At 40.9% G+C, this 27,566-nt stretch overlaps 4 protein-coding genes across 10 annotated transcripts in view; 2 read left to right on the top strand and 2 right to left on the bottom strand.

Annotated features, from left to right (window-relative positions):
- si:ch73-174h16.4 (leucine-rich repeat-containing protein 14) lies at positions 1–3,603 on the top strand. Of its 2 annotated transcripts, XR_006361059.1 has the most exons (4): positions 1–584; positions 1,069–1,887; positions 2,482–3,208; positions 3,312–3,603. XR_006361059.1 is itself a non-coding variant. In XM_044034666.1 (3 exons), the coding sequence occupies exons 1-3, from the start codon at positions 307–309 to the stop codon at positions 3,047–3,049; spliced, it is 1,665 nt and encodes a 554-aa protein (XP_043890601.1). In that variant the 5' UTR covers positions 1–306; the 3' UTR covers positions 3,050–3,603. The 2 variants fall into 2 exon arrangements, 1 of the variants encoding a protein (XP_043890601.1); XM_044034666.1 differs by having other exon boundaries at positions 2,482–3,603.
- Positions 3,604–3,693: 90 nt separating this feature from the next.
- On the bottom strand, positions 3,694–8,619 carry wdr97 (WD repeat domain 97). Its single transcript, XM_044038564.1, has 12 exons — positions 8,535–8,619; positions 7,902–8,061; positions 7,490–7,630; positions 7,224–7,355; positions 7,028–7,126; positions 6,771–6,962; positions 5,350–5,544; positions 5,135–5,256; positions 4,891–5,059; positions 4,518–4,690; positions 4,363–4,424; positions 3,694–4,277 (listed from the first exon to the last, which is right to left on the bottom strand). Exons 2-12 carry the CDS (start codon positions 8,034–8,036, stop codon positions 4,096–4,098), a joined length of 1,602 nt encoding a protein of 533 aa, XP_043894499.1. The 5' UTR covers positions 8,037–8,061; positions 8,535–8,619; the 3' UTR covers positions 3,694–4,095.
- Positions 8,620–8,963: 344 nt separating this feature from the next.
- dync2i1 (dynein 2 intermediate chain 1) lies at positions 8,964–17,710 on the bottom strand. 4 transcript variants are annotated; one of them, XM_044046461.1, is made up of 24 exons: positions 17,604–17,710; positions 17,358–17,411; positions 16,108–16,774; positions 15,943–16,010; positions 15,490–15,795; positions 15,318–15,383; positions 14,898–14,948; positions 14,755–14,760; positions 14,152–14,383; positions 13,956–14,058; positions 13,730–13,859; positions 13,530–13,641; positions 13,361–13,455; positions 13,133–13,262; positions 12,849–13,021; positions 12,326–12,488; positions 12,055–12,168; positions 11,874–11,935; positions 11,152–11,203; positions 10,978–11,038; positions 10,585–10,684; positions 10,339–10,470; positions 9,531–9,754; positions 8,964–9,435 (listed from the first exon to the last, which is right to left on the bottom strand). In XM_044046461.1, the coding sequence occupies exons 1-24, from the start codon at positions 17,616–17,618 to the stop codon at positions 9,264–9,266; spliced, it is 3,288 nt and encodes a 1,095-aa protein (XP_043902396.1). In that variant the 5' UTR covers positions 17,619–17,710; the 3' UTR covers positions 8,964–9,263. The 4 variants fall into 4 exon arrangements, with proteins under 4 accessions (XP_043902396.1, XP_043902402.1, XP_043902410.1 ...); XM_044046467.1 differs by lacking the exon at positions 14,755–14,760; XM_044046475.1 differs by lacking the exon at positions 15,318–15,383.
- Positions 17,711–18,328: 618 nt separating this feature from the next.
- esyt2b (extended synaptotagmin-like protein 2b) overlaps positions 18,329–27,566 on the top strand; it is a 33,935-nt gene continuing 24,697 nt past the window's right edge. For 2 of the 3 annotated variants that reach the window (XM_044037867.1, XM_044037859.1), the window contains exons 1-4: positions 18,329–19,163; positions 25,693–25,734; positions 26,699–26,833; positions 27,143–27,219. In XM_044037867.1, coding sequence (XP_043893802.1) covers positions 18,765–19,163; positions 25,693–25,734; positions 26,699–26,833; positions 27,143–27,219 — 653 coding nt within the window. In that variant the 5' untranslated portion in view covers positions 18,329–18,764. The remainder of the gene's footprint in view (positions 19,164–25,692; positions 25,735–26,698; positions 26,834–27,142; positions 27,220–27,566) is intronic. The other variant, XM_044037874.1, reaches the window with a different exon arrangement.

The following is a 27,566-nucleotide window of genomic DNA, read 5'->3' as shown; positions in this document are numbered from 1 at the left end:
TAAACTGTAAATACTTCTCCCCAAAGCTACCAACGCTTGGTTCCTGGCGTTTTGTGTTTCACGCGTTAAAATTTCCAGTCGAAGTCACGTAGTTTAATCCTCTGTTAGCCCATGGAGCTATCGGGTTATGTTATAAATTCTTTTTTTGGAGTTTGACAAGACCAAAGAGTCAAATTACCATCATAAAGCTAATCTTAGTGTGGAAGCTAGCAAACTTCCTCTTCTCCAGGGAATGAGAGGCAGCTCTGTTTCTTCTTCTTCTCTGTGTGTTTCATCACTTACAGCTCGTCGTGTTTGCTCGCTGACATGGTGTCCTCCTTGGTGAAACTCTGTGCCCGGGAGGTAGTCAGTGACCACAGCTCGTCACCCTCCTGGTTGAGGTGGGTGCCCAGGGAGCTGTTCAGCCCGCTGCTGGAGGCCGCCTTCAGCAGCTGCAGACCGCTGGCTGTGGGTGAGCTGGTGCAGAGGTGGCCCGAGCGCAGCCTGCGAGTTGGAGGACGGAGGAAACAAGGACAAACCGCGCCGAGTCGACTCTGCATCCAGGCTCTTTTACTTGCAGTTGTCAGAGGATTGTCGGACCAAAGGTAAGTTGCCTGACAGAGTTTTTAATTATTTTTTACTGCAAATACATACCTTTAAATAGGTAAATGATCCAAGATATTCCTGTCTAATAACTGAAACACAACTCTAATTCATGCATGTGCTATCTAATAGTCTTACATTAAAGGCATAATTTTAAAAAAGTAAAAGTGCTTGTTTTGAAATATAGTTATATCACATAATTGCTATGTTAGATGCTCTGAAGTCTAAAATGGGTGAATGTTTTTAATTTTCTGCTTATGTTTTAAACAAGTTGTAAAAGTCAGTCTTTAATTAACTAGTTTTATTGCAATAATTGTCAACCAATTGAAAAATCTTTGATGTCTTTTTGGCCATAACACCAGTACTAATCTACAATGTTGCAGCTCTTAGTAAGCAAATACAGAATTGCCTCTATAGTGATTAGAGATGAAAACAATATTCTTTCTGTATTATCAGTAATAAATCATACCACTTCCTGTCTTGCAGATGTGCTCTGCAACTACTCGACCTCTGTGGGCTCCAAGGAGATGAAGGAGGGACAGGAGACCCGATGGGTGGCTGGTCTCTGACTGTAGCTCTCTGCACCATGGTGGTTCAAGCCCGAGATGGGGCTCATAGACCAAAGAGGAGAGACAGAGAGCGTGAAAGAAAAAGGTTCTCGGCCCTGGAGAGAGAAAAGGACGTGAAAAGAGAAAGGGGAGAACCAAACTGGGATGAGGCAAGCAATAACAAGGAAATGATGGCATCATTGATGGGCTTGGGTGAAGATGAGAAAAGTAGAGGAATCAGGAGGAGGATGGAGATAGAGAGAAGAAGATACAGCACATTGGGAGGATTAGTGGTCAGCAAAAAGGACAACGAGGAAAAAGACCCAGGAAGTGATGTGTTGGTGGACGTGAGAGCTGATCTCTTTGTTAATGCTCGCTCTTGGGAACGTGTCCGTGTGGCTCTCAGCACATCAGGGCTCCTCAAGCTTCAGTGCAGGTATCTTCGTGTGGAGGAAATCTCTGTGTCAAGTATCAGGACTCTGCTGGCCCTCCTGCCCCGCCCAGGTCTCGTGGGCATCGACGTTAGGTACAGCTACCTCGGTGTGGCTGGTTTAGCCGAGCTTCTGCCTCTGCTCTCCACCTTCCCTGCACTGAACTCCCTCCGACTGCACTACTGTAACTTAGACTTTCGTCGGGACCACCCAGGACAAGAGGAGACACTGAGGGACTTATCACAGGGTCTGGCACAGCTAAAAGAGCTGCAACGCCTCAGCCTCACTGCTGTCCGCCTGCCAGGACAACTTCGCGTGCTGCTCAGGTTTGGGGTGGATTTCTGTTAACCTCAAACAGCTCTGTAACTTTGCATGTACAACAGGGTTGCAAATATTGTGCATGCATTACTCTGAGTTAATTAACAATAGTCAATTCAGTCGTTAACTTTAACTTATAGAATTACATTTTAAATGAATATTAGGAGCACATATGTAATGTGAGACTAATAAATGGGGTTGTTGCTGTAAAAAGCTCCTTGGGTTACCCAGTTAGTCTGGCAGAAGAGAAATGTCATGCCTATGTTTGTGCTTTGGCTTGTGTGCGCCCTCTATTTGTATAAGTTGTAACTGCACCATGTGTGAGGTTCTGAGAAATGACACAAACGGAGAATCACGCCTAGTCAGGTTATTAATTCATTCATTCTTAATAATTAATCATCTAACGGTGTTCCTAATGTACACAGTGAGCCAGGTAAACAGCACAGTCGTATCAATCATATTCTCAACTTTGACGTTTTTCCTCCACAAATAAGACAAGATTCATACTCAATATAAATGTATATTTGTCGATATTTTAGTGTAGGAAATAACGTTTTTTGTAATGATATTAAGATATGTGTCTTTCCATTTTTTTGTTCCAGCTCACTTCCTCAGCCTCTGAAGATCCTGGAGCTGCCATATCTGAGCCTAACTCCATCTGACCATGCCTATCTGTCCTGCAGCCACCACGCCTCCACTCTGCAGCAGCTGGATCTCAGTGAGAACCGTATGGATGAAAACACGCTGCCCTCTGTTCGCCGTCTCCTTTCCCAGGCCTCCGGCAGCCTGCAGCACCTCTCTCTGAGTGGCTGTGGTCTGACTGACGGCCTGCTGGGACTCCTGCTGCCCTCACTGGGAGGCTGCTTGGTCCTCAAGAGCTTAGCTTTGGCTCTGAATCCGCTCTCCCTGTCCGGCCTCACAGAACTGGTGAGGATGGCTGTGAGGATGCCATCACTCCGTCATTTACTTTACCCTAACCCACTGGAGGATTATCAGCCGGGCCTTCCTAACCTGCCCTCCAGTGCCCAGCTCTTAGACTGGCCTTTAGATGAAACAACAGACATCGACACCACCAGCAGCCATCTCAACAGGCTGTTAATAGACAGCGGACGCTCCGAACTCTTCCTGACCTGTGATCTGCTCAATTATGATCAAGACTTGGTTGACTAGCGCATAAGTGAGGGGCAGCTAATCAAGCCTGACAATCACTGTAAACATGACAGAGTTTTCTTTTATCTGTTTATCAACATTTGTGCTGTTTGAATGATTTACATATTCATGTATGCCTTTTCTTGCTTTTATTGGATACACATCTCCTTACCATAATCGGTAAGCACCAAAGAGAGCGTTTACTTAATGTTACCAGCATGAATGGTAAGACAACATTTGATCCATGCACCTGACTGTCTGTTCCTTTGGTCATAATTTTCAGACAGAGGCTTTTGAGGAGAATCTGGAGGAGAAGATGTGACCTTATTCTATGAAGGAATCAGTGGACCAAGTCGATTGATTGAACAGTGCACAAACAATCATTCTCCTGTCAGGTTATCTTGTTGAGGACAGCACATTTTTGAAGTAGCCTCATATTCGATCAGTTCACTTGCTACATGTGTGTATTCTAGTACAGATAACCAACCACTGCTGCAGCAGCCAACATTATTGTGTACTGTATAAGAATCTCCAACCACTGTATTTGACAAATATTATTTATATTTTTCCTTAAACACGTGGGTGTTTTTATTTTTATTCTCCAGGTAATTTACTCTTGTGTTTGTGCTGCTACGGTGTGTATATATATATATATATATATATATATATATATATATATATATATATATATATATAAAGTTTGTGAGGCAACTATTGCTTCATTGCCATTCTATATCAGTTCACTCAACTTTTGTATGTAAGTCAAAAAAGTATTAGCGTTAGCAATCACCCTGTACCACATGAATGCATTCACTTACTGTCAGTCACAAATTAAATCAAAGCAATGTTTGAAGAGACTGACAATCATTAGTACATTTCTATATACTGATAATACAGATGAGCCTGCAGAGATGTCTAGAGATTTGTTTACTGCTTATTTTGTCACTAAATCACTCATTCTTTAACCTAAATTTCCTGCTTTACGAGGCTTAATTGGCCTTGTGTGAACTCATTTGGCAGTGGTTTGAATGTAACCGATATTAATTTACATCTAAAAGTTACACACGTCATCTGTAGTACTCCACGCAAGACTGCTGTTGAATAAAGTAGCGGCGAGGTGAGGCCCTCTGCCAGTCGTCGTCTGAGTAGATGTGAAACGGACGCAGAGTGATTCGAGATAATGGCAAGGAGATGAAATGTGGAAAGTGTGTGAGGAAGGGACGGTTTCGCAGGGGAGGTAGAATTATCCCTGTAATAGCAAGAATCATATAAACACAAGTTACAGTATAAGCCATCTGTCAATTACATTCAAGCTGATGTGTGTGAAATATTACCGGCTGGCTTGCGTATCCTGGTCATGCTGTAAGTCTCTCCGAGACGAAAGATCGCTTGAGACCTACAACAAAAACGGACAAAAGAAGTCAATGAAACGTGTGGAAAAATACCATAAACAGAGGAAACTAATATAATATTTGTGACTTTCACCTACTGGTCATTTAGAGGGAGAAGTACAGTGTTGTGGTGACGAGCAGGTGCAACATGTCGAGTCTTCCTGTACTCCTCCTTTTGGACAGAACAGAAATAGTTCAGCACGTCCACCGCGGTGAAAGATGCCGGCTCGCTCTTTGCTGTACTCGTGAGGTGCTGATACCTGTTGTGTTTCTGGCAGCGTGGAAAGAGAGTGTGAAAGCAGTTAATCACCAGCCTAAACCAGCTCCTAATGTACTGTACAGGTCACAGTACAGGGCGAGTTGATACTCTCAGTTTTCAAACACCTGTTCTGTTCCTTCGTCAAACTCAAAAATACACTGATGGATGGCGATAACGATGTACTCTATGTGTCGCAAAATGTTAGGAGTTACTTTGTATTTGGAGATCCACAACTGCAGCCAACACTCTGCTCTGTCATGGAGGTTTTTCCACGTGTCAGCCTGGTCCTGCAGCTCCAAGTCCCAGGTGTCCAACTCAGGCCAAAGCCACTGCTCTGCCTCATTGACACCTAATGCTGTCAGAGCGCACACCACTGTTTCCCTAATGAAACAACAACACCATTATAAAAACAACCACTCCTTTCAGGACATTTAAATGCGACAGTGATCAACTCACCAGAGATCTAGAGATTTAAAGGCGAGTAGAGTGAGGAGGTTTTTTACAAGCTCATAACTGACGGATTTCAGATGCACCAGCAGATTCAACATTTCCACCAGCACCGTCTTTTCCAAATGTGACTGAAACAAACAAATTAAATCTTCATGACGTCATAATGCACTGCCTAAAAAGCTGTGATAATCTGGATTCATGGACATACTGTGTAACAGTACCATGTGCGGTCTCACAAATGTAGGCACCAAGTCAACAAGGCCGTGGTAAAGCTTGTCTGTGTTCTGGAGGAGTTTCTGACCGTGCAGAGTCTGCAGAGCAGCAAAGATCTGCAGTTTGGATGAATCGCTGCAGGCGGTGAGGCGGCTCAGCAGCTGTAAGGAGAAAGCTTCTGGAGACAGGGAACTCAGGAGAGTCTGCACACGAAACACACACACACACACACACACCTGTCAAAACCAAAACTTGAAACAACCTTGACACTGTGTATTGTATATATCTTTATCTTTTTAACAAGGTACTGGAAAGATGACTCAACTTTGTAATGACCTACCTGAGGAGCTAAGACTCTTATTATTATTATTATTATTATTATTATAATACATAAGGCATTGTTGTATTAATTAAATGTTGATAAAAACAATAATCCTGGAGAGGAAGAAAACACAGAATGATAAAATGTCAAAATATACACCATGAAATTTACAGAATTCAGTGATACACTGAGCCACATTCGTGAAGTATTCCAAGCTGATGGAGCTGCATGGTAAAATTTAGCTTTTATTTATTTAGACATTTGATGTTCTGAGTTTTGTCATTTAGCTCTCTCTTTGTCTGTGAAAGCACTTTATAAAGTTGTGTTTTTGAAAGTCAGTCAGTCATCATCTACCGCTTTATCCTCCACCAGAGGGTCGCGGGGGGTGCTGTGCCAATCTCAGCTACATCGGGCGATAGGCGGGGTATACTCTGGACAAACAACCATTCACTCTCACACTCACTCCTATGGTCAATTTAGAGTGTCCAATTTACCTAATCCCCACATTGCATGTTTTTGGACTGTGGGAGGAAGCCGGAGAACCCGGAGAAAACCCACGCACACACGGGGAGAACATGCTAACTCCATGCAGAATGGCCCTTGTTCCAAAAGGGCTCGAACCCGGGTCTTCTCGCTAACCACTAAACCGCCGTGTGACCCGTGTTTTTGAAAGTCAGTCAGTCAGTCATTATCTACCGCTTTATCCTCCACCAGAGGGTCGCGGGGGGTGCTGTGCCAATCTCAGCTACATCGGGCGATAGGCGGGGTAGACCCTGGACAGTTCGCCAGTCCATCGCAGGGCCACACACAGCTAGAGACAAACAACCATTCACTCTCACACTCACTCCTATGGTCAATTTAGAGTGTCCAATTTACCTAATCCCCACATTGCATGTTTTTGGACTGTGGGAGGAAGCCGGAGAACCCGGAGAGAACCCACGCAGACACGGGGAGAACATGCAAACTCCATGCAGAAAGGCCCTTGTTCCAACCGGGGCTCGAACCCGGGTCTTCTTGCTGCAAGGCGAGAGTGCTAACCACTACACCGCCGTGTGACCCGTGTTTTTGAAAGTGCCAAATAAAAATAATACAATGAATCATTATTACTGTTTGATCAGGGAACACGTCTCTGAACCAGCCTGCATCTGCAAACTGCTTGAGGAACGCTGGCACTTCAGGAGTTGGTTCTCGAGGAGGCAGCGGTGTCGGAGTCCTTGGACGAGGACGAGGGCGAGATGGAGGAGAAGGTGGAGTAGGAGGAGTTTTGGGTTGCACTACTGGAGGAATGATCTCTGGAGGCTGTAGAGAGTCAAGTTACACACACAAATGTTACAGTTCTTGTGCCTCCTGTAAAATGTTCATACCTCCTCAGTCTTGGGTACGACTCTCTCAACAGGCCGTGGCTTGACTTTGATCTGGGTGTCTGGTTTAGAGAACGGTGCTGGAGTCTTTTTCTCCAGCAGCTGCACAGTGAGGACAACAAATGCTTAATAATCAATAAAATACTGCGTATGTCAGTAAAATAAAGCTCCAAAAACTTAAAATGTCAACAGTTTATACCTTCTTTTTCTTCACAACCACAGGAATGATCACTTTAGGTTCAGGGCGGACGTCCTCTTTTAAGGGAGTCGGGTTACGCGGCTCATAATAAAAAGAAAATCTATCTGGGTCAAATGTGTCCTCCAAGTAAATCTGAAAACATAGTACATAACATGTAAGAATTATATCCATGGTAGGTAAAAGGTGATCATGAATCTAATTTGACAAACATTCCATTAAGACCTGAAGAAACAGGTTGAGTGAGTGATTTCAGGAGAAGTTCATACCTTATTATTTGGGGGCAGGCCGTATATTATATTCATGTAACGATCGAAAGCTTCTTTCTTGGTTTCCTTCGTACTTGGAGGCTTCTCTTTTCTGCACTTGACTGTGCCATGTAGGAGGGCGGATAGGTCAGCCCAGTGCTCCTGGAACAAGGCAGGCAGAAAAAAAGAGCAAGAAGCATGTTTGCCATGAGACAAGATGACAGGAGAGGAGTGAAATCAAGAGCATATGAAACATTTAAGACAGGAAGTCTCTTTCTACCTTTATGTTTTTGAAGAGAGTTTATGAAATAGTAAATCATTTTGTAATCTGAAATAGTTCATAGATTATTTTCTGAAAACACAATCTATAGTCAAATGATTGCAAAGGCAATAAAGTTCAGGTTTTTAAAAAGAGATCAGTAACCTGTCTTACCTTGCTTGAAGCTTGATTCACATTGTCCTCAAAGAACTTCTGCTTTTCAGGTGTTGAGGTCTCAGACTTCTGAGGCAGCAGACTTGGAAAAACCACTGTTTTTGTTGTTGTGCTCGACTCACTTAAGGCCACCATCTTCACAGATGCTGCATCCGATGACCTTTCAGATAATTTACATTTCAAGGATTTTGTAGAAAAAAAATACATTACACAAATGTATATTGATGCATGTGGTGGTGTTATTTAAAAATCCTTACAAGAAAAAAAACAAAATTTTCCTAGCACGTGGAACCACCTGGAATCACCAATTAATTAGATTTTTCTAATTCTAATCAAGAGGAAACATATTCTGAACGTTACAGCTCTATCATCTGTCAGTTTTATAAACACAAATGGGACTTCTTCTTTTTTAAATCAAATTTATTTTATTGGCACATGCTTTCTTTTTTTAAAACCTGACCTCTCAGTGCATTTAACTTTGGAAAAAGTAATTAATGTTATTAGTTAGCATAACAGTTAAGACTAATTGAGGTTAATTGAGGGGAAAAACGTTACGACTGATCACTCGACGTGATTTAAAACACAGAATTAGCTTAAACAATGACGAAACTAAAACTTTAATGTTGTGTTTACCTTTCACTGAGCAGTAGGTTTGTATCCCGGATGCAGTCGTGCTGTACTTTATTAGCAAATAATTAACTAAAAAGTAAAAGTTGAGGGTTTCTTTTCCTTCTTCTGTGAGATTCTTCCGCTGAAGACATCAGTCCCTGTTGCTACGCAACGAGTCGCGACCGCACCACTGAGACTACAACCACACAAAAAATAGATCCTAACAAAGAAGAAGTTCAGGTTATGAAAACAGCCAATGCTCTTTGTATTTTTAACTATTACCCATCGAGTAAAGATATTTTGGGGGGAAATATCAAATAATATCAAATTTGTGTTTACATTTGACCCATTCAACCATTGTATTTTTACAATCAATATAAGTAAAAAGAGTAAATAAATCAATTCTTTAGATTTAGATTCTGTAGCTAACAAATAAAAAAACAACTGCATACATACAATATAATCTCGGTTTATTGTACAAATATTAAAATGTGTTACCACCATACAAATAGTTCATATTAGTCAAAAGGTATTTATATTTACATCAACAACAAGATTTACATTCTATACTTCATATCATGTTTACATGAAGGACACTAAAAGCATTGTGGAAGATCTTTGGTGTTAAGTCACATTCATTTAAATGCTAATGTGAAAAATCAAAGGTAACAACATGACATGTCCTAAACTTAAGTGACACTAACATAATATAATTTGATCTTTAGGCTGTTCAGGAGTGTGAGAGGCAGGTCTTCAGAGAGCTTCCGTCATCATACTCTCCAGCTTCTCCTCCTCTACACACGAGGACACAGTAAAATCTCTGGTGAAATAATGCATCTCTATACTTCCCGACTCGTGTACAAGAGCGATTCCTGAATATGTGTTTTGTTTTCCTGAGTCTCCGAACACAGTTATGGCCGTCACCCTGTCAACAGAGAACACACACACACACATATTAAAACAAATAAAAAACAAATCTAAAATGACTGGGACATTAATCCCTCCTGTGTCTGGTGTTACCTGTCTGCAGAAATCCTCTCGGTGATCACAGGCTTTGTGTCGTTTTTCAGCAGGTCCCATATGTGGAGGTTAGAGCCTGCGTCGAGCACACAGAAGACTGTCGGCCTGGTCTGAGCCCACTGCAGTGAAACCACACGTTCACCCGCTGTGCTGTGGCTCCACTCGGCCACAGGCTGCTCCCGGCTGACAACATGCAGCCTGATGCAGCCGTCCCCACAACCCACCTGGAAGAAATGCAAAAAAGGATGAGTGTACAGTGTTTTCAAAGCATTGTGGGCCTTGAAGATGTTGCAGGATTATACGATTTCTCCCATTTGGTAAATGTGTTAAAAGAAAGGGGAGAGCAAGGGCAAGACGAGGCAAAGGAAGGAGAAGAACAAAGGGCAGAAATGCAAGTTTAACTACCATAAAACACCAATAATTAACAAAAATATAAAATAAACATGATGGTTTCATTTTGTTATTCACATTTTAATGATATGAGTATTTGTAAATGTAAAAAAAAAATCACAATTATAAAGCTGTAATGTGTGTTTAGAAGTGTAATTCATCCGCGTGCCTTGAAAAAGGTCAGTAAATATAACTGCGAGTCTTCGGCTTTGTTTACTTTATACAGGATTTAATTTCAAGGACTTTTCAAGGACTTTCCAGGACCAATTCCCTCAAATTCAAGGATTGCAAGGATAACCTTTGAATTAACAAGTTACTTTAACTTGAATTAATATTATATGGTTATTGGAGGCTATGAGAATGATTATTTTTATTACTATACTGTATAAATAAACTATGTTGAAAACTGTACTCTCACCAAAAACAGATTTGGTCTGAAGGGGGAAAAGTGGATGGAGCTGACATCCACAGGTCGGAGTCCAGCCTCCTGAAACCTGTAAAACTTTGGCGGCACCTTCAAACTGTGACTTGTTCCATGTCGCACGAGACCCTTGGACAGAAATGACATGAGGGCGACGTTACATTATCAAACAGGGGCAACAATTCATGAATAGCTCATGTGCTTATTTAGAAATGTTTATTCGGCAGTAAACACTGCGCTCACCATATTTGTGCCGATAAAAAAATGATTGGAGTCAGAGGGAAGAAACTTTAAATGAAGACTCTGTAATGCCCCAATTTTCACTGCATCTCTTGATGAAACCCTGAGAGCCAGACGGAGCCAGCGGGGTGGGGTGGGGGGGGTGAAAACCAGAGGTCAAAGGTTACAGCATTCCCATCCAAAAACAAACTGAAATATGACACTACAAACATCACATTCTCACAGCACAGATTTGACCACGCCATCTAATGTCGAGGTGACAAAAACTACATAACAAACAAGATCATATGACCACGACAGAGCAGCTGTTTTCCACCGGGAAAAGATTTTGTGGGGTATTTTGAGCGGCGGTGCCTGGCAGTGACGGATGCATCAGAAGCTATTTATCAATCTCACCTCTCAGCAGTGTGGAGGGTGGAGCTGTGAAGCAACTTTACTTTGCCCCCAGGCCTGAGTCCTGGAAGAGAGAAGGAGAAAGGTTAAAAGCTGGTGCCACATACGAGCGATAGATGAGTACGTGCATGGAAAAACAACACACAAAAGACATGCTTTAACATGTGACTGTGTTACCCAGGTCTGTTAATGATCCTGCCTCACTCGCTTTTGGGAGTTCCACTACCACCTGCAGGACAGAAAAGCGAACAAATCCATGAAGGTACATAAAGGTCAAAGTGCCATTTTCAGCTTCAGTTATTTAAATAAACACTGACAGTGTGACAAGAAACATGGATTCTGTCATTTCCTTCCTTTATTTTGATTTTCTTTGACATTGTCAGAAGCCACATTTTTCTTCATTTTCATGAATTTCTCAAAAATAATGCAGAGACATCATTATGGAGTAAATCAGACATGTAAAGTGCTGATATGTAAGAAGATATTATTGTTGAAGAAATCACACTTAAAGGTTTGGGACTGTAATTGTAAGATATACAGTTAATATGGAGGCAATAGCTATTAGCTGTTCTTCTTTGCAACTGTTGAATTACTGTGACGATATAGACTGAAGATCTGTGACTTCTAAGTGAAGGAATTCAAAAATAAGAATAAGATAATATAAGAATATCCACAGTGACAGTTTAAATCTACAATGATGTGTGTATCACGTCAGTTTAGATTTGAGCTTTTGACAAATCATTGGGCCACAGTTGTTTTTCCGAGTACTTGTCCCCTTTAGCTCAGTCAGGATGTTTGTATCCGTTTCACTCCATGGTTTTCCCATTAACTCAGTTCTGCCAGTTTTGAAAAATCTCTGGTGGAGAGAAAAATATGTTTCCACTTTGTTGCCAACCTACCCAGAAATTCAAAACCCCTGTTTCATCCAGAGAAGCCAACTGGAATGACAATCCTGACGACTCTGGATGAAGAAACAGACAACAATTCAAACGTGAGGCCAACTGTGAACGACAACAAACGCGTGGCACGTTTAGAAAACCACACACCAGATCTTAAATGAATGTGCTAACCATTCCATACCTTCCTCAGATGCCAACAGTGGGATCTCTGGCCTCAGCCCCCCCGCTGCAGTGGAGGGGACGACTTCTACAGACGACACAGATGACAAATGTCCCGAGCTGGCCATCACTGCATCTGTGTGGATAAGATGAGTGAATCAGCACACAGTGAATCATCACTGCTGTTACATAAGAAAATAAGCTGAGTCTGAAAGCAAGACCAAAGGTTTATGTATTTAATCCAACTTGGAAACTTGGAGACTGTTTTATTCCACAATCACCGACATCCCTACCAGTGGAGAAGGTGGGTTGTCTGAAGGTCCATTCGTCTTGCCCTATCTTCAGGCAGTAGTGGTTAGCGGCGTGTTCCCTCAGGTCCCACAAAACCACAGAGCCAACTGATGTACCTGCAAAGACCAATGTGGCCTTTCCAGGACTGAAACAGCAACACTGAACCTGGAACAGACGGATTCAAAGAGGTTACACTGTCTTCCGTGACATCGACTGGATTTTATTTTGGAATATTAATATAAAGTAGAATAGAATAATAAACAGTCGTCAGTCATAAATAATACATGTAAGATTAAACAAAACCGTTTTTTTATTTATTTCAAAGCAATAAGAAAATTATACAAACACATTAACGGGATGACTATTACACTTCTGTCAATAAACTGTAATTAAATATTACACACAGGACCTTTAAAAGTCTCTATATTGGTGTAAAAGTAGGTTTAAAAGTTTATTGTAACTTTAATTATCAGTATTTATTAGAAATAATTCTGCTCGTGCTCAAAAAAGAATCAAAAATAACACCTCAGATTCATAGACCAGGATCCTCTGAGGCCGAGATGGCTCCCAAATGTTCCAGATGCAGATGATCGTGCAGCTGTCGAGACGCACAGCGCTCGGCGTAGTTGTAGGCGTGTGGACGGACATCATGGTGTGGCTCTGGACTTGAGAGAAATGCACCAGGCTGATATGCCGACCTGGGATCAACAACAGGAAGGTTAGTAACCTGGTTAGTGCTGCTGTGCATGTGCCTCAATTCAAATAATGGTAAAAATAAAGGTAAGGTGCTTTGGGACTGTGGCGTGTACCATAAAGAAAAGACAACTGCGTGTTGAGCTGTGCACTTCCATCGCTGAAAGAAAGCGCATCCGTTTGATTCCTCAGCTTCCTCAGGGATTTCCTCTCAGCTTGATTCTCTTCTAGTAGGACAACCATGACCTAATTCAGTCGCAACATAAAACAGGATTTAGTAAGTTGCACTAGACAAAAACAAAAGAGTCTCCGAACATGATGCGAGTACAGAAACTGTAGATAACCTGTGAGGCTGAGTGCAAAAACGCTGCCAGACGCTGGGAATCAAAGTTAATCTCATTCATGTTTTTGTCCCTTGCTTCCTGAGAAAGGTTTGGATCTGAAAAATCACGGTAAACATCGTTAATATGTAAACGCAGAGTTCATGAGAGAATAATACTGATGCTTCCTCACCGCCACAGGATCCGCTATACTCCGGAGGATGCTGCGTCCACTTCTCACACACCTCTATCTCCTCCGTCTGAATGTCTCGATCTGCGTTGTCCTCATTACACTGCACATAGGCCTGTGAGAGAAAACAAATGTTTTACGCTGTTATAACCTGTAGATGTACCTGTTTGAGGAAAGGCAGAAACAGCTCACGACATACGCACCTGTTTGGTGTTTGCGTTTCCAAACGTCCTAATATACATGTCATATTCGTTCACGGGAGGGAGATCCAACAGGGAGGCGGTCATGGAGAAGTCCAGATCAATCAGTCGAAGCAGCTCTGTGCTGCGTTTTCTGTACACAAAAGAAAATATTGAAAATACCATTTAAAAAATGCTGAGCAGAGCCATTTTCCATTTAACATGAACAAGTGTTCTCAGTGAAGTTTACTTCTGTTTTGTCGCAACTTTCTTGCTGACTTCACGTTGTTTTGCAGCGACAAAGTCAATAAACCTCCCACGCTGAGAGGCTTGACTCTGGTTCCTTTCAGACCCTGTAAAATGAGCAGCAAGAGAATATTAAATTGTTCTTCATTTTTAGAACAAATTGTCTTCTGAAGAAAAAAAAAATACAGATAATAAAATACCTTTAGACAATTTAGGAGCATCTTCCTCTCCTCTCTTCGTACCGTGACCGGACTGACCTGTTCCAACTCTCTCATTCTCTTCGTTCATTGCTCTCTGAATCGCTTCGATCTCTTTTCTCTTTTGTGTCGTTAGCTCGTCTTTTTCTTCTCCTTCTTCCACTTGTGGAAACTCCGGCTCTTTCTCGTCCTCACCTTCACTCGGATCAATGTCCTCAAAATCTTCCTCATAATCCTTTGAAGAGAGAAACAACATCAATCTCTTGTCACATGAAGAACGTTTAGTGCAATTTCTCACAAAAAAGATGCTGTGAGCGTTAAAATAAGTTAAGATAAAATAAGATGAGATAAAGATAATCCTTTATTAGTCCACAAATGGGGAAATTCATGGTGTCACAGCAGCAAAGACAGTAAAGGTAATACATAATAAACATGCATTTTCACATCTATGAATTATGAAAATTACAGTATACATACATTAAGTAACCAGAATATAATATACAGCATAAATCTAATTTTATATATACAGTGTAATCCAGGATTATACTTGAGATATTCACATCTTAAATAAAATTAACGCACTTGTTAAAAGCTCTGACTACTTACCACTTTCTTAGATTGTAAATCGATTGCAGCATGCAAAATCAACACAAAAACAATATTAAAAATAATAATAATAAAATGAAATATTACAGAATTGTATTCAATTCTGTAATTAGAGAACATTTAAATGTTTGCTTTGTTTTCACCTCAAAATCGTCTTCATACTCCTGGTCAGCCAAATCTTCATCATTGACATCCTGAGAATGTGATAAAAAATACCTACATTAGTAACATTACACATTTGAAAGTGGAAAAGAAGCTTTGTGCACTTCTGAGTACAGACAGCAGGTGGCTCCCAGACCAAATAGACAGATTCCCTTGTGAGAGCAGCCAGAATATTTTTTTTATATTAAAGCGTGTAGCTCTGAATAAGATGCTGCAGTATGAGGTCATTTTGATTTAATGCAAGCAAAGCAAAGCAGCTGAGAAATGGAGGGCCATTGCAAATATTATTATAGTTGGCCAGTTACCAATGAAACGAGCAAACTACATCACCACAATTAAGAACAGACCCCATTAATACAAGAGTAGATTTCTTGTAAGCAGCGAAAACAAAGTAATCTCACAGGTTCTTCTGTGTCTCCTACATCTTTCACAATAGATGTTTGGTGCTCAGAATCAATCTCAAAATCCTGGATTACAAATGTGACCGTTGGGAGGATAAAAAAATGATCAGAGAGTCTGTAATAATAGAACAATGTTATGATGGATAAACAGGAAATATATGGGTTGACTAACCTCTGTTTTTTCTGTATTAGTGTCATGCCTTTGACTTTTCTCAGAGGTTTCTTTCTTAGAGGTGCTTCTTTCTTTGTGAATTCTGCGCGCATCGTCGTCGTCGTCGTCCTCCTCCTCCTCCCTGCGTCGTCGCTCCCTGTGTTTTTTTTCCACATCGTCTTCCTCTCTGTGTCGCCTTTCTTTTTGTTTTTCCCGTTCTTGTTGTTGTTGTTGTTCCCTGTCTCCACGATGATGCCTTTTCTCTTCACCTGGCCTTTTTGAGTCTCTGTGCTGTCTGGATTCAGCGTCATGCTTCTGCCTTTGGTCCTAGAGAGCAGGAATAACAATGTAACTGTGGGATGTTGACAGAAAAACCTGAACAGATCCCATGTGGATCTCAAATACAGCAAAAACATTCATTATTCTTGATATGTATAGTAATGATGGACAAATGATAGTAATGCAGATACTTACATCATGTCCTCTCTCTTTGTGTCTTCTTTCTCTGTCCTCTTTATGTCTCTTATGTTCCTCTCTATGCTCTAAAACCAGAAAAAGACAATTACTGATCCTGTATTGATATATCTATCCTTTGAATATGAGTGTGTTCACACATGTGAACAAATGTTTTACATTTACCTCTCTCCCCTTTTTGTTCTGCATGCTTCCTGTCTCCGTGTCTTTCTTTTTCACGTTCGTCTTTGGGTCGCTCTCTCCCCCGATGCCGCTCTCTCTGTTCCCTGTCATACTTTTCCACCCGATCTCTTCCTCCATCTCCACTCTCCTCATGTCTCCTTTTCTCCCTTTCGCTCCGGTGCTCTCTATCCTGTTCTACCCTACTTCGATCCTTGTCTCTCTCCTCCCTCCTTCTTTCCTTGTCTCTCTCTTCCTTCCTTTTGTCCCTCTCCTCTCCATCTTGTCTCTCTCTGTCCCTTACCCTGTCTTTCTCCTTATCTCTGTGCCTTTCCTTGTCTCTATCTCTCTCATGCTTGTCCTCTCTGTCCCTCTTTCTCAAATCATCTACTGGCCTGTCTCGTTCCTTCCTCCTCTCCTTGTCCCTCTCGTCTCTTCTATCCCTGACCTTATCACTTCTCCTGTCCCGTGAGTCCTCTTTTGGCTTGGCATATACATCTTTTCCTTCATCGTGTCTTCTCTCTTTTGTACTTCCCCTCTCTTTCTGCTCGTCCCTCTCTCGTCTGGACTCCTTCTCTGGGTCCCTGCGGCGTCTCTCCACAGATTCCCCACCACGGGGCTTTCTCTCATTGTCGTTTCTCCTCCTGACATTTTCACCTCCTGGCCTTTCACCCTAAGAAAATTAAGATATGCAAGTTTGTCAGTGAGAAATAGTTCTGCAGAGCGTTCTAACTCTCAAACTAACACTGCAGTGCCTTTTAGCTATGTAATCATGTTTTAAGAAAAAATAAGAAAAAAGCTAAACAAACAAGTGTTATTTTGTGCCTCCAACTGATATTGGTATCAGAAAATGATCAAGCCTGTGATACTAGTGTTGATATCCGACATGAAAAAGTGGTGTAGAGCCACAAATAATTCATTTTAATTATAACATCTAAAGAATAACACACAGAAAAATCCTACACATTCTGCAGTACTATTCCCTCACTGTACATTATCTCTGTTGTCTGATATTGACTGACTTTATTTAGTTTTACATAACATAATGCAAATATATGCTTGTGGTGATTCATAACGCATCAATCTCCAGTGAAGTTTGCTATATAGGTAATAAATAAAATGTTGCTATTCAGCAGTAAAAAAAAGAAGAAAGCCATAATATACTGTACAATCTGTAATCTCAATCTCAGCCTTTTAAGGTCTTGTTGGTTTAGTCTTGGTCTCAGTTCATGTGCAACACTGTCTCAAGCACTCACCCCTATGTGTCTTTTCAGTTCAGCTGGTCTCCATGTGTCCTCCATAGATGGTTTCTGAAGAAGAACATTATCTTTCATTTTCAATAAATGACATTAAATGACAGAAACAGGGATTTTCATCGACAAAAAACCCACATCATTCGAAACCATACGAAACGGGACGAGAGCGTTTTACTAAGTAGTTACTTTCAGCAACAAAAACATTAAACGGTCGCTAAAGTTCAATATTAAAGATACAGCGCTCACCTTATCACTGTACATGTTCTCATTTGTGTTTGTTTACGCTGCTGGAGTTTCTCAATCGCCGAAAACTAGCTCATATTTTTGTAATGACGCCGCCATGATGGTGAACATCCACCGCGCACGCGCAGTCACTTGAAACCAAGGAGATCGCGTCCGTCACTTCAGCCTGACAACAGGATTGCTAATCAAAAGCTGAGCAATCGCTCGAATCAACACCCAGTTGCCATAGTAATATGATTTTCTTTTTTAACCAAATGGCTGAGGTTTTTTTTTGTTTATCGACAGTGACATTTAAAAAGAACGCATCTCTGTTTCCCACATTTGTGCAGAGGTTCATGTGTACAAATGCAGAATTGAGATTTTAAAGAGACTGAGCGATTTATCTGCGCTCGTCATTTCTAATAAACAGATACTGTATCTCAGGGGGGGTCAAACTCATATGGGAAAAAACAACTGTTCAGTTGGGGTGAGGCGATATTAGTTTGAAAATATATGTGTAAATCAAAATAACGAGATATTTCACAGCATTTCAACATAAAAGTGTTTATTTTGTTATGGGATGATCTTAAGTTCCCATCAAATATACATATTTACGATGCAAAGTTGCAGAAATAACTCATTAGAACATCACATGACGTGGTGGACTGCATGAAGATACATAGATAGATAGATAGATAGATAGATAGATAGATAGATAGATAGATAGATACATGATACATGATACATGATACATGATACATAAAACAACATAATGGCATGAGCAAGACAGCTTTTAATTTTGTAATGATTTTATCACTTTATTATCCATGACTTGCTTTACCACCAATGAGCAGCAGATGGCGGTATTTGTTGTTTTTTGCTGCAGCGGCGCGAGCGCACAGCTCAGATCGCCTGTGCGTTGGTTTCGGCTCATTCCTTCGCTGTGTGGTGGCAGAGAGACGGTGAACTGGACCAGACTGGCACGGAACCCTTAACACTCGCCCAGTTAAAGGGATGCCGTTATTAGACCTAAGCGTTTACTGAAGTGAAGTCAATGTCAGTGATTCCTCCGCTTACAATGGGCTGGTGTGCTGCAGGTGAGCCAACGTGAGAGCAGCCTCCGTGATCAGAGGAGCCACGAGACCGAGACAGTTTGGAGGAAGGGGACTCCGGGGACACAGGGACATGTCAGGAGACAAAATGAAAACTGTGAAAGGAGCCCATTCACACAACGCTTCACCCAAAGAGAATGGACACCAGGCGCCGAGTCCGGTTCACCCCAACGACAGCTCGACCCATCTGTCAGCGGCGAACAGAGCCGAGGATCCGGCGTTGACCTCCACCGGCGAGCTGACCCACACCTGGGTGCACTTTGCAAAAACCTTTGTTCTCATTTTCCCCATTTACGCACTGGGTTATTTCGAGTTTAGCTTCAGCTGGCTGTTGATTGGACTTGTTCTGTTTTTCTGGTGGAGGAGGAACACACGAGGGAAGCACAGCCGCCTGAACAGAGCGCTGGCTTTCTTTGAGCACGAGGAGACAAGTGTGAAGCACAGCCTCACCACCTCTGATTTACCACCATGGGTAAGTAAGCGTGTCCAAGTGTCCTTGTCCACACAGACATGCTCTGCTTCTCCACTGACCTATGTGTGAGGTCTTCTGCGTAAAAGCAGTTACTTGTGAGTTTCACAATCAGCTGTCAAGATGAGGAGGAGGAGGAGCAGCAGAGGAGTCGTGTAGCTGTAAAGCTGTGATGGAGCAGCTGTTCCTCCCTGCAGTGACATTACACTGAGCCCCAGTCTAAATACAGCAGGGCACAATGGTAAACCAGACACCACACTGGAAAGGAAACATGTCCACAGGCTCCCTGTTATTTTGGGATTCACTCTGCTATGTCTCCTGTAGTTATTGCTGTCACACTATCTGGGCAAATGACACACAGTACATACAGTATTCCAAAAGCACAACTAAATTACTTATAATACAGTATCTTAAAAGACATTTAACAAAACAATTAAGGAGGGTTCCGTACCAGTTGGTATTAACCGATACTATTAACTGATGCTCCTTGAAACAGCTTGAAGATTATTACCTCAACACACTATAAGCAATTCACTCAGGCCTCTTCAGTAAGATTCACCGAGCATCATTAAACGCCACCTGTAGTCTCTGCATGGTTGTTGTTTGGGAGAATTCTAAATGGAGGGAGGGAAAAAAACGTTTTTATTTCACCCAAGAAACCTGAACATACTGTGTGCCATGCCAACATACAGTCATTTAGTTTTTCACTTAAAAAAGTTGTACTTTGCAAAGGTTTATAGGCTGAAATGTATTACTGTGTGTCTATAAGTGGACAATCACTTCAAAATAATAATAAAAAAAACACTTGGTATTTCAAGGGCCTTGTCTTATATAACTAGGGCTGAACACTGAATGAAATTTGATCAAAATATCATTTTAGATTAATTATTGTCACATCTTATTCTACAGACTGAAGTTTGTCACAGATCACACAGTCATCATTTCAAATATGGTTTTTGAATGAGAATTGATATCGTGAATCATATCACAATCGCAATTCCTGTCAAAATAATCGCACTTAGTTATTTATTCAAAATGGTTCTGCCCTAATACAAACCTGCCAGAGTGTGTGTTTTGTTTTGAGGCCAAAGCTCGCTATGCAAATGAAGAAGAATGACATGACATCCTTGTTGGTATGCGGAGGCCACCGTAGTTTCCTGACACACTTTGAGGCGTGAGTAGAGTTACAATCCTTTTTTACGATCTGCAGTGTCACTGTTAGATGTCATTAATACTCATTTTAAATGTCAACATTATTTCTCAGATGTGGTCCTTTTTGTGACATATTTAACACAAGTTAATTGTTTCCTCTGCATCCTTAAGCTTTAACATTTGTTATACTACAACAAAACCTATGGAAGGAAGGTTCCACCCATTTCCCCAAAAATGTTTTTAAAGCATATTTTCACATTTATCCCAGAAATATTTTGAATCAGAACAACACAATAATTAATGAAAAAACAAATACGTAGCCTGGTTTTTGTATTCTAGTTAAGTTTAAATGAATCCAAGTCATCTTCTCGGTAGAGTTTATACAGCGACTATTAAATAGACATTTGTATTCTGTATTCATTGATCCATCCCCAGCGCACCTGCTGACTCCTGCATAAGTTAACAGTAGAGAACGAGACCTTGATAAACGGACTTATTTAATCTTTTAGCCCTATATGTGTCTTTAGGGGGGTGAAGATCAGAGTGAAATGGAGCGATTTCCCTTTACAGAATCTTATTTTGTTATCTCAGGGGTTTGTAAGTCACAGACTGTGAACACTTACAGGCTTAATAAAATGGAAGCCAAGAGTCAAAATACAGCTCCCCTGAAGCACAAAGTAAACTCTGAGTCTCAGCTGCGTAACTTAAAACTGCAGGAGAAGTTTATTTGATACCAGCTCTGGTTTGTGATGTTCAGCGCGCTCTTGTGTTTCGAGATCAGCTAAAAGCATATTCTGCTGACACATGACTGAGGATGCATTGGGGCTATTAAACAGGGCCGGTGCAACCAGACAGGGGAAGGAAGTAGGCATTGTTGAATTACCTCATTCCTCCCCCAGATTCTTTATGAGTGAAACAGCAAGTTAAGCACAAGCTTTTGATTGCAGTTGTCGATGATTTATCCAGTTTATTGTTTTTAATTTAAAATTTAATTTGTCTTACAATGTTGTCTTATGATTACATAATCATTATCAAATGAGTTTACACAAGGCTGGCAAAGCCTATTAGCTTCACACAAAACTATCTCTTTCTCTCTGATCACTGCTTTTAGACACACACGGTTCTGGCTCTGGTTCTGGCTCCGCTCTGGAGTCTCAGAACCCTGGTGCTCTCTGGAGAACCAGTCCACGTTCACACAGTGAAGTTTAAGAGGAACCAAAGCGGGACGACGTTATGTAAACACAACACCAGCACTTTTTTCTCCATACTTCCTCTACTTCTCACTCGTCTTCACAACCCCGAATATGACACGCCCACTGGTGATGTCACGGTTCACGAGGAAGAACAAGCTATTTTTTGTTTCCAGCTGAAAACCAACTTTTCAGGTTCCAAACCCTTTTTTTTTTTTTTTTCTGTTTTGAACGTGCCGGCCGGTTCCAACTTTGGTTTGGAAACCGGGACCAGCAGTCCAGAGTAGGACTGAAAAAATAAAAATCCTGATTATTTGGATCAGAATTTAAATTACGATTATTTCAAACAATTACTCATTGACTTGAAGCTAATGGAATTTATTGCACAAATGTGGATCTACTTTAAAATAACTCTGTATATCTTTACTCGCGTTGCATGTTTAACCCGTGACATTCCACTGAATGCCTGTGTTCGACAGTTACAACATTAAAAGTGTTATTTTCCGAATAAAAGCCCCCTTTTTGTAAACTTTTGGGGCCATAATTGTGATTAAAACATAAGTTTTGATTTATTGCACAGCCCTATAGCTATGAGTTTCTCAGTAGAGTTTAGATCTCATGTTGCCCGCTGACACTCCTGCACTGCACATCCAGAAAGATTCCTAAGGTTCTGATATGTTGACTTTTTCACCGCAGTGAGGCTTAAAACCAGTTATTATCCCATGCCTAATCTTGATTTTACACACCATATAACTGTGCATGGCTATCATGGGAAATTACTCAGCATCCAAGGCTTTACAGGATCAGCATGCTTTCCACTGTCAAGCTGAGCGTGGACCAGTGCTTTAATCAGGGTGGAGATTTTCCCTATAGCTGGATTAAAATCTTTGAAATCTTGGCCAGTGCACCAGTTTCTCTCCACTCGGCACAAATGAGTCTTGACAGAGATGGCACTGCTTTCACAAAGCCTGTCTTTATTGCCCTGCGCCTGTTCCCAAACATCTGTAGCCAAAGTGCACTCCTCCTTGTTCACCTTACATCGCCAGCTGTATTCATCCATCCAGGGAGTGAGTCATTGGCTGGCCGGTGTGGAGCAGATACTTAAACTAAATAATGTTCTATACTTTATCTTAATGTCACACAGGAATAGAAAAAAACCAAGGCTACGAGTCCCATTTCTTTCATTTGAACACTGTAGTTCTCCCGACCTTTATCAGATGAATGAGTATCAGCCCTGCTCTATATACAATGCTCCTCCTTTGCACAAAAGTCCTGCCACAATTTCCTCTTTTATGAAGATAATAACGACAGTGGCTGCCCAAAACCATAGTTAAATTATTAGAGAAACATTTCTCACAGTGCCAGGATTATTATGTTCATAAAAGTAGAATTTAGGGCTGCAACTAATGATTATTCTTGTTTTTCCTCAAGTAATTAATTGGTTGTTTCATCCTTAAATTTGAAATTGCCACGCCCTTCCACTGATGTGCAGAGAAATTTGTGTGAAATATCGAACGGTTTTCACCAGACCTCAAAATAATAATGATGTTTTGAAGGTTTAAATTTGTCCAGACACTGGATATATATCAGTTTATTGTCATAATAAACCAGAAGAAACAAGTGATCAAATCACAATTGGTATTTGGTAATACAGTTGGTGAATGGCAAACATGAAAAAGAAGCCATTCTTCTTTATATATGCCACATACAGGATAAACAAAACACAGTTTCTTTGACAACAAAGTAATGAAACATTCACCAAACACATTAAAATCACTTACTAGTTGAGGCTTGGATTCATAATCATGCAGAAAATATATATCTATTATATATATATATATATATATATAACATATATGTATATATCATTTTTGTGTCACACTGGTTAAGGGAAGAGAAGCCAATACGTTGCAAACTTGAGGGATAAGGTTCTCGGCTTCTTAATGCACTCCTGTCAGCAAGACCTACGAGACCCAGGCATGACTTTTTAACAGTAAGCGTTCTGTGCCTGAAAAGAGATACGACTGTACATGTCAGCTGAATCAAACACTGTCTCTGCTATGTTTTCTTTCTTTCTTTTTTTGTTGGGGAGGGAGATGGATGACATTTAAGGTGCTTTATCTATAATTTACTGGTTGTTTCAGTCTTTCCAGACTCAGACTGTGCTGAACGTGGACATTTTTAACTCCACTTAACTGTTATTTTCACTTTCAGGTCATAAAACTGAATGCATTTTCAGTGTCGCACCAACTGTGGAATAACTAATAGTCTTTGCCCCCTCTTCCTGCTGCATACCTGATTTTTCTATAGCAGCACTTGTAATAATTAGCCTCCTGTTTGGTGAACACATCATTCACTTCAGCGCAGCTCATTGCATCAGGTGTAATAATCATGTTTGAACAGCGTCTCCTCCTGTTTTATTATCAGTCTGTAACAGAAAGTGCAGGCCTGGTTCTGTCACAGTACATTGAACTTGGTGTTCACTGTCCTGTCGCTGCTTCATCCACACTGTGACACCAGTGCTGTGTAAGCGCTTCTGTGGCCTCAAAGAATGATAGTGCTGTCTGTTGTAGCTGTCGCACAGAGTGTCATATCTCACCAGCAGTCCAGCGTGTGCTATCTCTTAATCTCACTGTGTAGATTAGGAAATAAACCCTTTGGATTCAGCGTGATGGAGGGGCAGCCTTCTTTATCTGCTGTTCATTAAGGTGGTGTGTGTGTGCATGGCTGCACATGCCTTTGCGCATGTTATTGATCTTTATTCCAGGCGATTCCTATAGCTCAAAATCAATGTTTGATTTACATTGCTCGTCTGTAGAGATTAGTCAAAGTGCAGTCTCGCAGCACAAGGCTGTGTGGCAATAAGCCAAGCATTATAAGACATATGACATGTAGGTTAGATTTATTCATCTTAATTCTATTCATGCAATACCTTTTAGGATCTGCCTAATTACACAAGTAACATGGAATTCAGTTTGTGAGAAAACAAATTCAATGCTGTGAATATTAATCCAACTTCAATCATGTTATTACACCGAACACACACATACACAAAATCATGATGTAAAAAAAAAAAACATAAAGAAAGGTCATCCATCATCCTTATTTTGTAAAGATGGTTGGTATATTGAATTACTATAGGAATATAAAATGCCAGGCTTACAGAAATATTTCAAAAGGCCATGACAAATTTGTCAGGCACAAAGGGAGGTATTTATAAATTGCCTCCTCGTTGATCTAATGAAGGATTATTTAATCAAGTGTGGCAACTATGGTGGCCTTCGCAGACCAGAATGGATGGCAATCTTCTTCATTTTGTGCAAGCGAAACACGAAGCCCACCTCTGTCACACTAAAATAAGGACGTACCTGGCATTTTTAAACCCATTACAAAATGGCGATTAACGCCATTTCTGTTGCGAGTGATGGCTCTACCCTGCAGTGTGTTTTGCGTGCCAAATAAAAGGAGTCAGGGGAAGAAAAAATATTTTCCTTCCTTGAGTACCATGGGTTTAGATGATCTGCATGCATGTCAAAAAATAGAGCAGACAAAGGAACTCTAAAGTTCACCTCCCCAGATAATAAAACCTTTAAATCTGTGACTAAATAGGTTTTTTTTTCCCATTAATTTTCTGTCAATAAAGCCTCCTAATTATTACACACTGGACCCTTACAACTCTGTAATTGTGCTGGCTTTGCTCAGTCAGGTTGACAGGTGGTGTTTGTGGAGTGTCTCAACAACTACAATCACTGTTATTTTGAGAAAAAAAATGTATTTTTTTCCCAAAGCTTTGGGTTATGACTGCCCTATATTTTTCGTTCAGGTCCGTTGATCAAAAGTATTGGTAATGGCAACATGTTAGTATTGTTTATTGATATTTGCTCGAGGCACTGGTGTGTGAAAATGCATACTCAGCAGCTGGTGTGACTGTGGACCGTGTCTTGTTGAAATGATGCTGCAGTTTCATGACTTGTAATAATACACAATGACATATTTATTTGAAATGTTTTGCTTTTAAATGGGACACATAAACATACAATACCTGAAGTGAAACTTAAGTGAACTTAAAAATCTCATTCCACGTGTGAAATCCCACATTAGAAAACAATGCATCTTAAAGATAATTCTTCCCTGAATTGGTCAATCTTCTAATATTATGCATCTAATTGGCTCTGATTTCTCCGATGTAGGTGCACTTCCCAGATGTGGAGCGAGTGGAGTGGCTGAACAAGGTAAAGAATGTTTTGGCTTCTCCTCTTGCTGTGAATGTGGCCACACTGCAGCACATTTGGCTTTTTATGCAGCCCCTATTAAGTGCTTAACTCTTGTCAATCCCCATGGCAACAACCTGTGTGTCAGTTTTAAAGCTCTCCTGTGTATGCAAGTGTCAACATATTATATACTGGTGGAGTCAGGCAAGATTTAGCAGAACTGCAATTACATTTACAAATAATATATCATTCACAATGTGAGAGAGGCACTTGTATGACACAATGGGTGACATGCAACATGCTCTTAAGATTTACCCCAATATCTAAAAAGGAACCATTCTTATGCTGCACTTAGCTTTTGATGCAGCTACAAGATGCTAACAAGCTGGTATGGACTCACCTCACTTTATGGATAACCCAAATTCATTTATAAAGGTAATAACACTTTTATTTAGTTCTGTCGGGTGAGTTGTAACAAACACTAAGCAACATTTATATGATTGTCCCTTCACTTAACTTGCAAGAAACTAGCAGCCTAGCCTAGCTTTCTGTTAGCTACCCTGCTGGCTAATAGCTAGCTTGGCTTTCCGTGACCGACACCATTACTACGTGAATTAATGGCAGAATTCTTTACATCACAGCTGGTTAAAAACTGCTTATGGAGAATGATGTCCACTGACTCTAGCCTTTTGCAAATATTCATTAACAATTTTTAAACTATCATTTATCTATGTGCTAGCGCTGCAACAAACTATTATTTTGATAATTGATTCATAGATTTGTTGTTTCAAATGTTACAAAATGGTGTCTCTTCTCTTGGTGTCAAAATTAAATCCACAATTTTGTGTAGTTTAATGTCATAGAGCAGCAAAGAAATGAGAATATATTCTATATATACCTCGTTTTTATTTTTCATTCTCACAGTCAATTAGTTATCAATAAATGATTGCAGTGGACATTCAGCTCTCTTCCTGTATCCCCTCAGACAGTGAAACAGATGTGGCCCTACATCTGCCAGTTTGTGGAGAAATTGTTCCGTGAGACCATCGAGCCAGCAGTGAAGGAGTCCAACGCTCACCTCAGCACCTTCTGCTTCAGCAAGATTGACATCGGAGACAAAGTGAGCATTTCTCAGTGTCCCCCCTTCATGGTTGCTGACGCTGATCATGTGCTTTTCCGGTGGCAAAAAACCACGCTGACCAGTAGCAGCAGGTGCCGATGGGACAGCTGGCGAGGGTGTGTGGGAGTATGTGGATATACATACGCACATGTGCTTGTTTCATAAATAGTTTCCATGCAGGGTGAGGAGAGGGATTGACCTTGTGTTAACCACGTGTGCATTATGGACAGGGTGGGTGTTAGTGTGGTGGTGATGGAGTGGAGGGCGGGGTGCACTATCCTTAATGTTTTTATCTTTGTTGCGGTGTAGCCCTTGAGGGTCAATGGAGTCAAGGTTTATTCAGAGAATGTGGACAAGCGACAGATCATCATGGACCTACAGATAAGGTGAGCCAATCAGATCTCTCTTTAAAGCTGCAGTATGTAACATCAGATGATTTTTGTTGTTATTCTGCCTCTGTTTGGTTTTAGTGAATAGAAACAATGGAACAATATTTCTATGCTGTGTTCTTTGTCTGAAAACAGGCTCTTAAGCAAAACTATTGGCTCTTTTCCATTATACAGTTCTAGCACGACTCTGCACTCAAATCTATTTCCGTCAGTGATAGTACCTGATACCTGGTGCTTTTTTTAAATACCTGCGCTGGCGAGGTTCCCAGCGAGATGAAACGATACTAAAATGTGATAAACTGCTGAGCACTGATTAGACAGAGAGTGTCGTCACTGGAACAGAC

This window comes from Solea senegalensis, linkage group LG1 (assembly GCF_019176455.1).
Source record: "Solea senegalensis isolate Sse05_10M linkage group LG1, IFAPA_SoseM_1, whole genome shotgun sequence".
Taxonomy (NCBI): Eukaryota; Metazoa; Chordata; class Actinopteri; order Pleuronectiformes; family Soleidae; genus Solea; species Solea senegalensis.
This window is presented reverse-complemented; position numbering and strand designations above follow the sequence as displayed.

Bases quoted from the DNA above. Each gene is read 5' to 3' on its own strand.
- si:ch73-174h16.4 (XM_044034666.1), top strand. From the start codon at position 307: ATGGTGTCCTCCTTGGTGAAACTCTGTGCCCGGGAGGTAGTCAGTGAC. The intron at 585-1,068 runs GTAAGTTGCCTG...CCTGTCTTGCAG, and splicing joins AGAGGATTGTCGGACCAAAG to ATGTGCTCTGCAACTACTCG. The intron at 1,888-2,481 runs GTTTGGGGTGGA...TTTTTGTTCCAG, and splicing joins CAACTTCGCGTGCTGCTCAG to CTCACTTCCTCAGCCTCTGA.
- dync2i1 (XM_044046461.1), bottom strand. The intron at 15,384-15,489 runs GTTAGTCAACCC...TTTGTAATCCAG, and splicing joins CTAATACAGAAAAAACAGAG to GATTTTGAGATTGATTCTGA. The intron at 12,489-12,848 runs GTGTTATTTTTG...CGTCTGTTCCAG, and splicing joins TCCTGGTCTATGAATCTGAG to GTTCAGTGTTGCTGTTTCAG.
- wdr97 (XM_044038564.1), bottom strand. From the start codon at position 8,036: ATGGTGGCCTTAAGTGAGTCGAGCACAACAACAAAAACAGTGGTTTTT. The intron at 7,356-7,489 runs GTATGAACTTCT...CTATGTTTTCAG, and splicing joins GCCTGCCCCCAAATAATAAG to ATTTACTTGGAGGACACATT. The intron at 4,278-4,362 runs GTAATATTTCAC...TTGCTATTACAG, and splicing joins CAGGATACGCAAGCCAGCCG to GGATAATTCTACCTCCCCTG.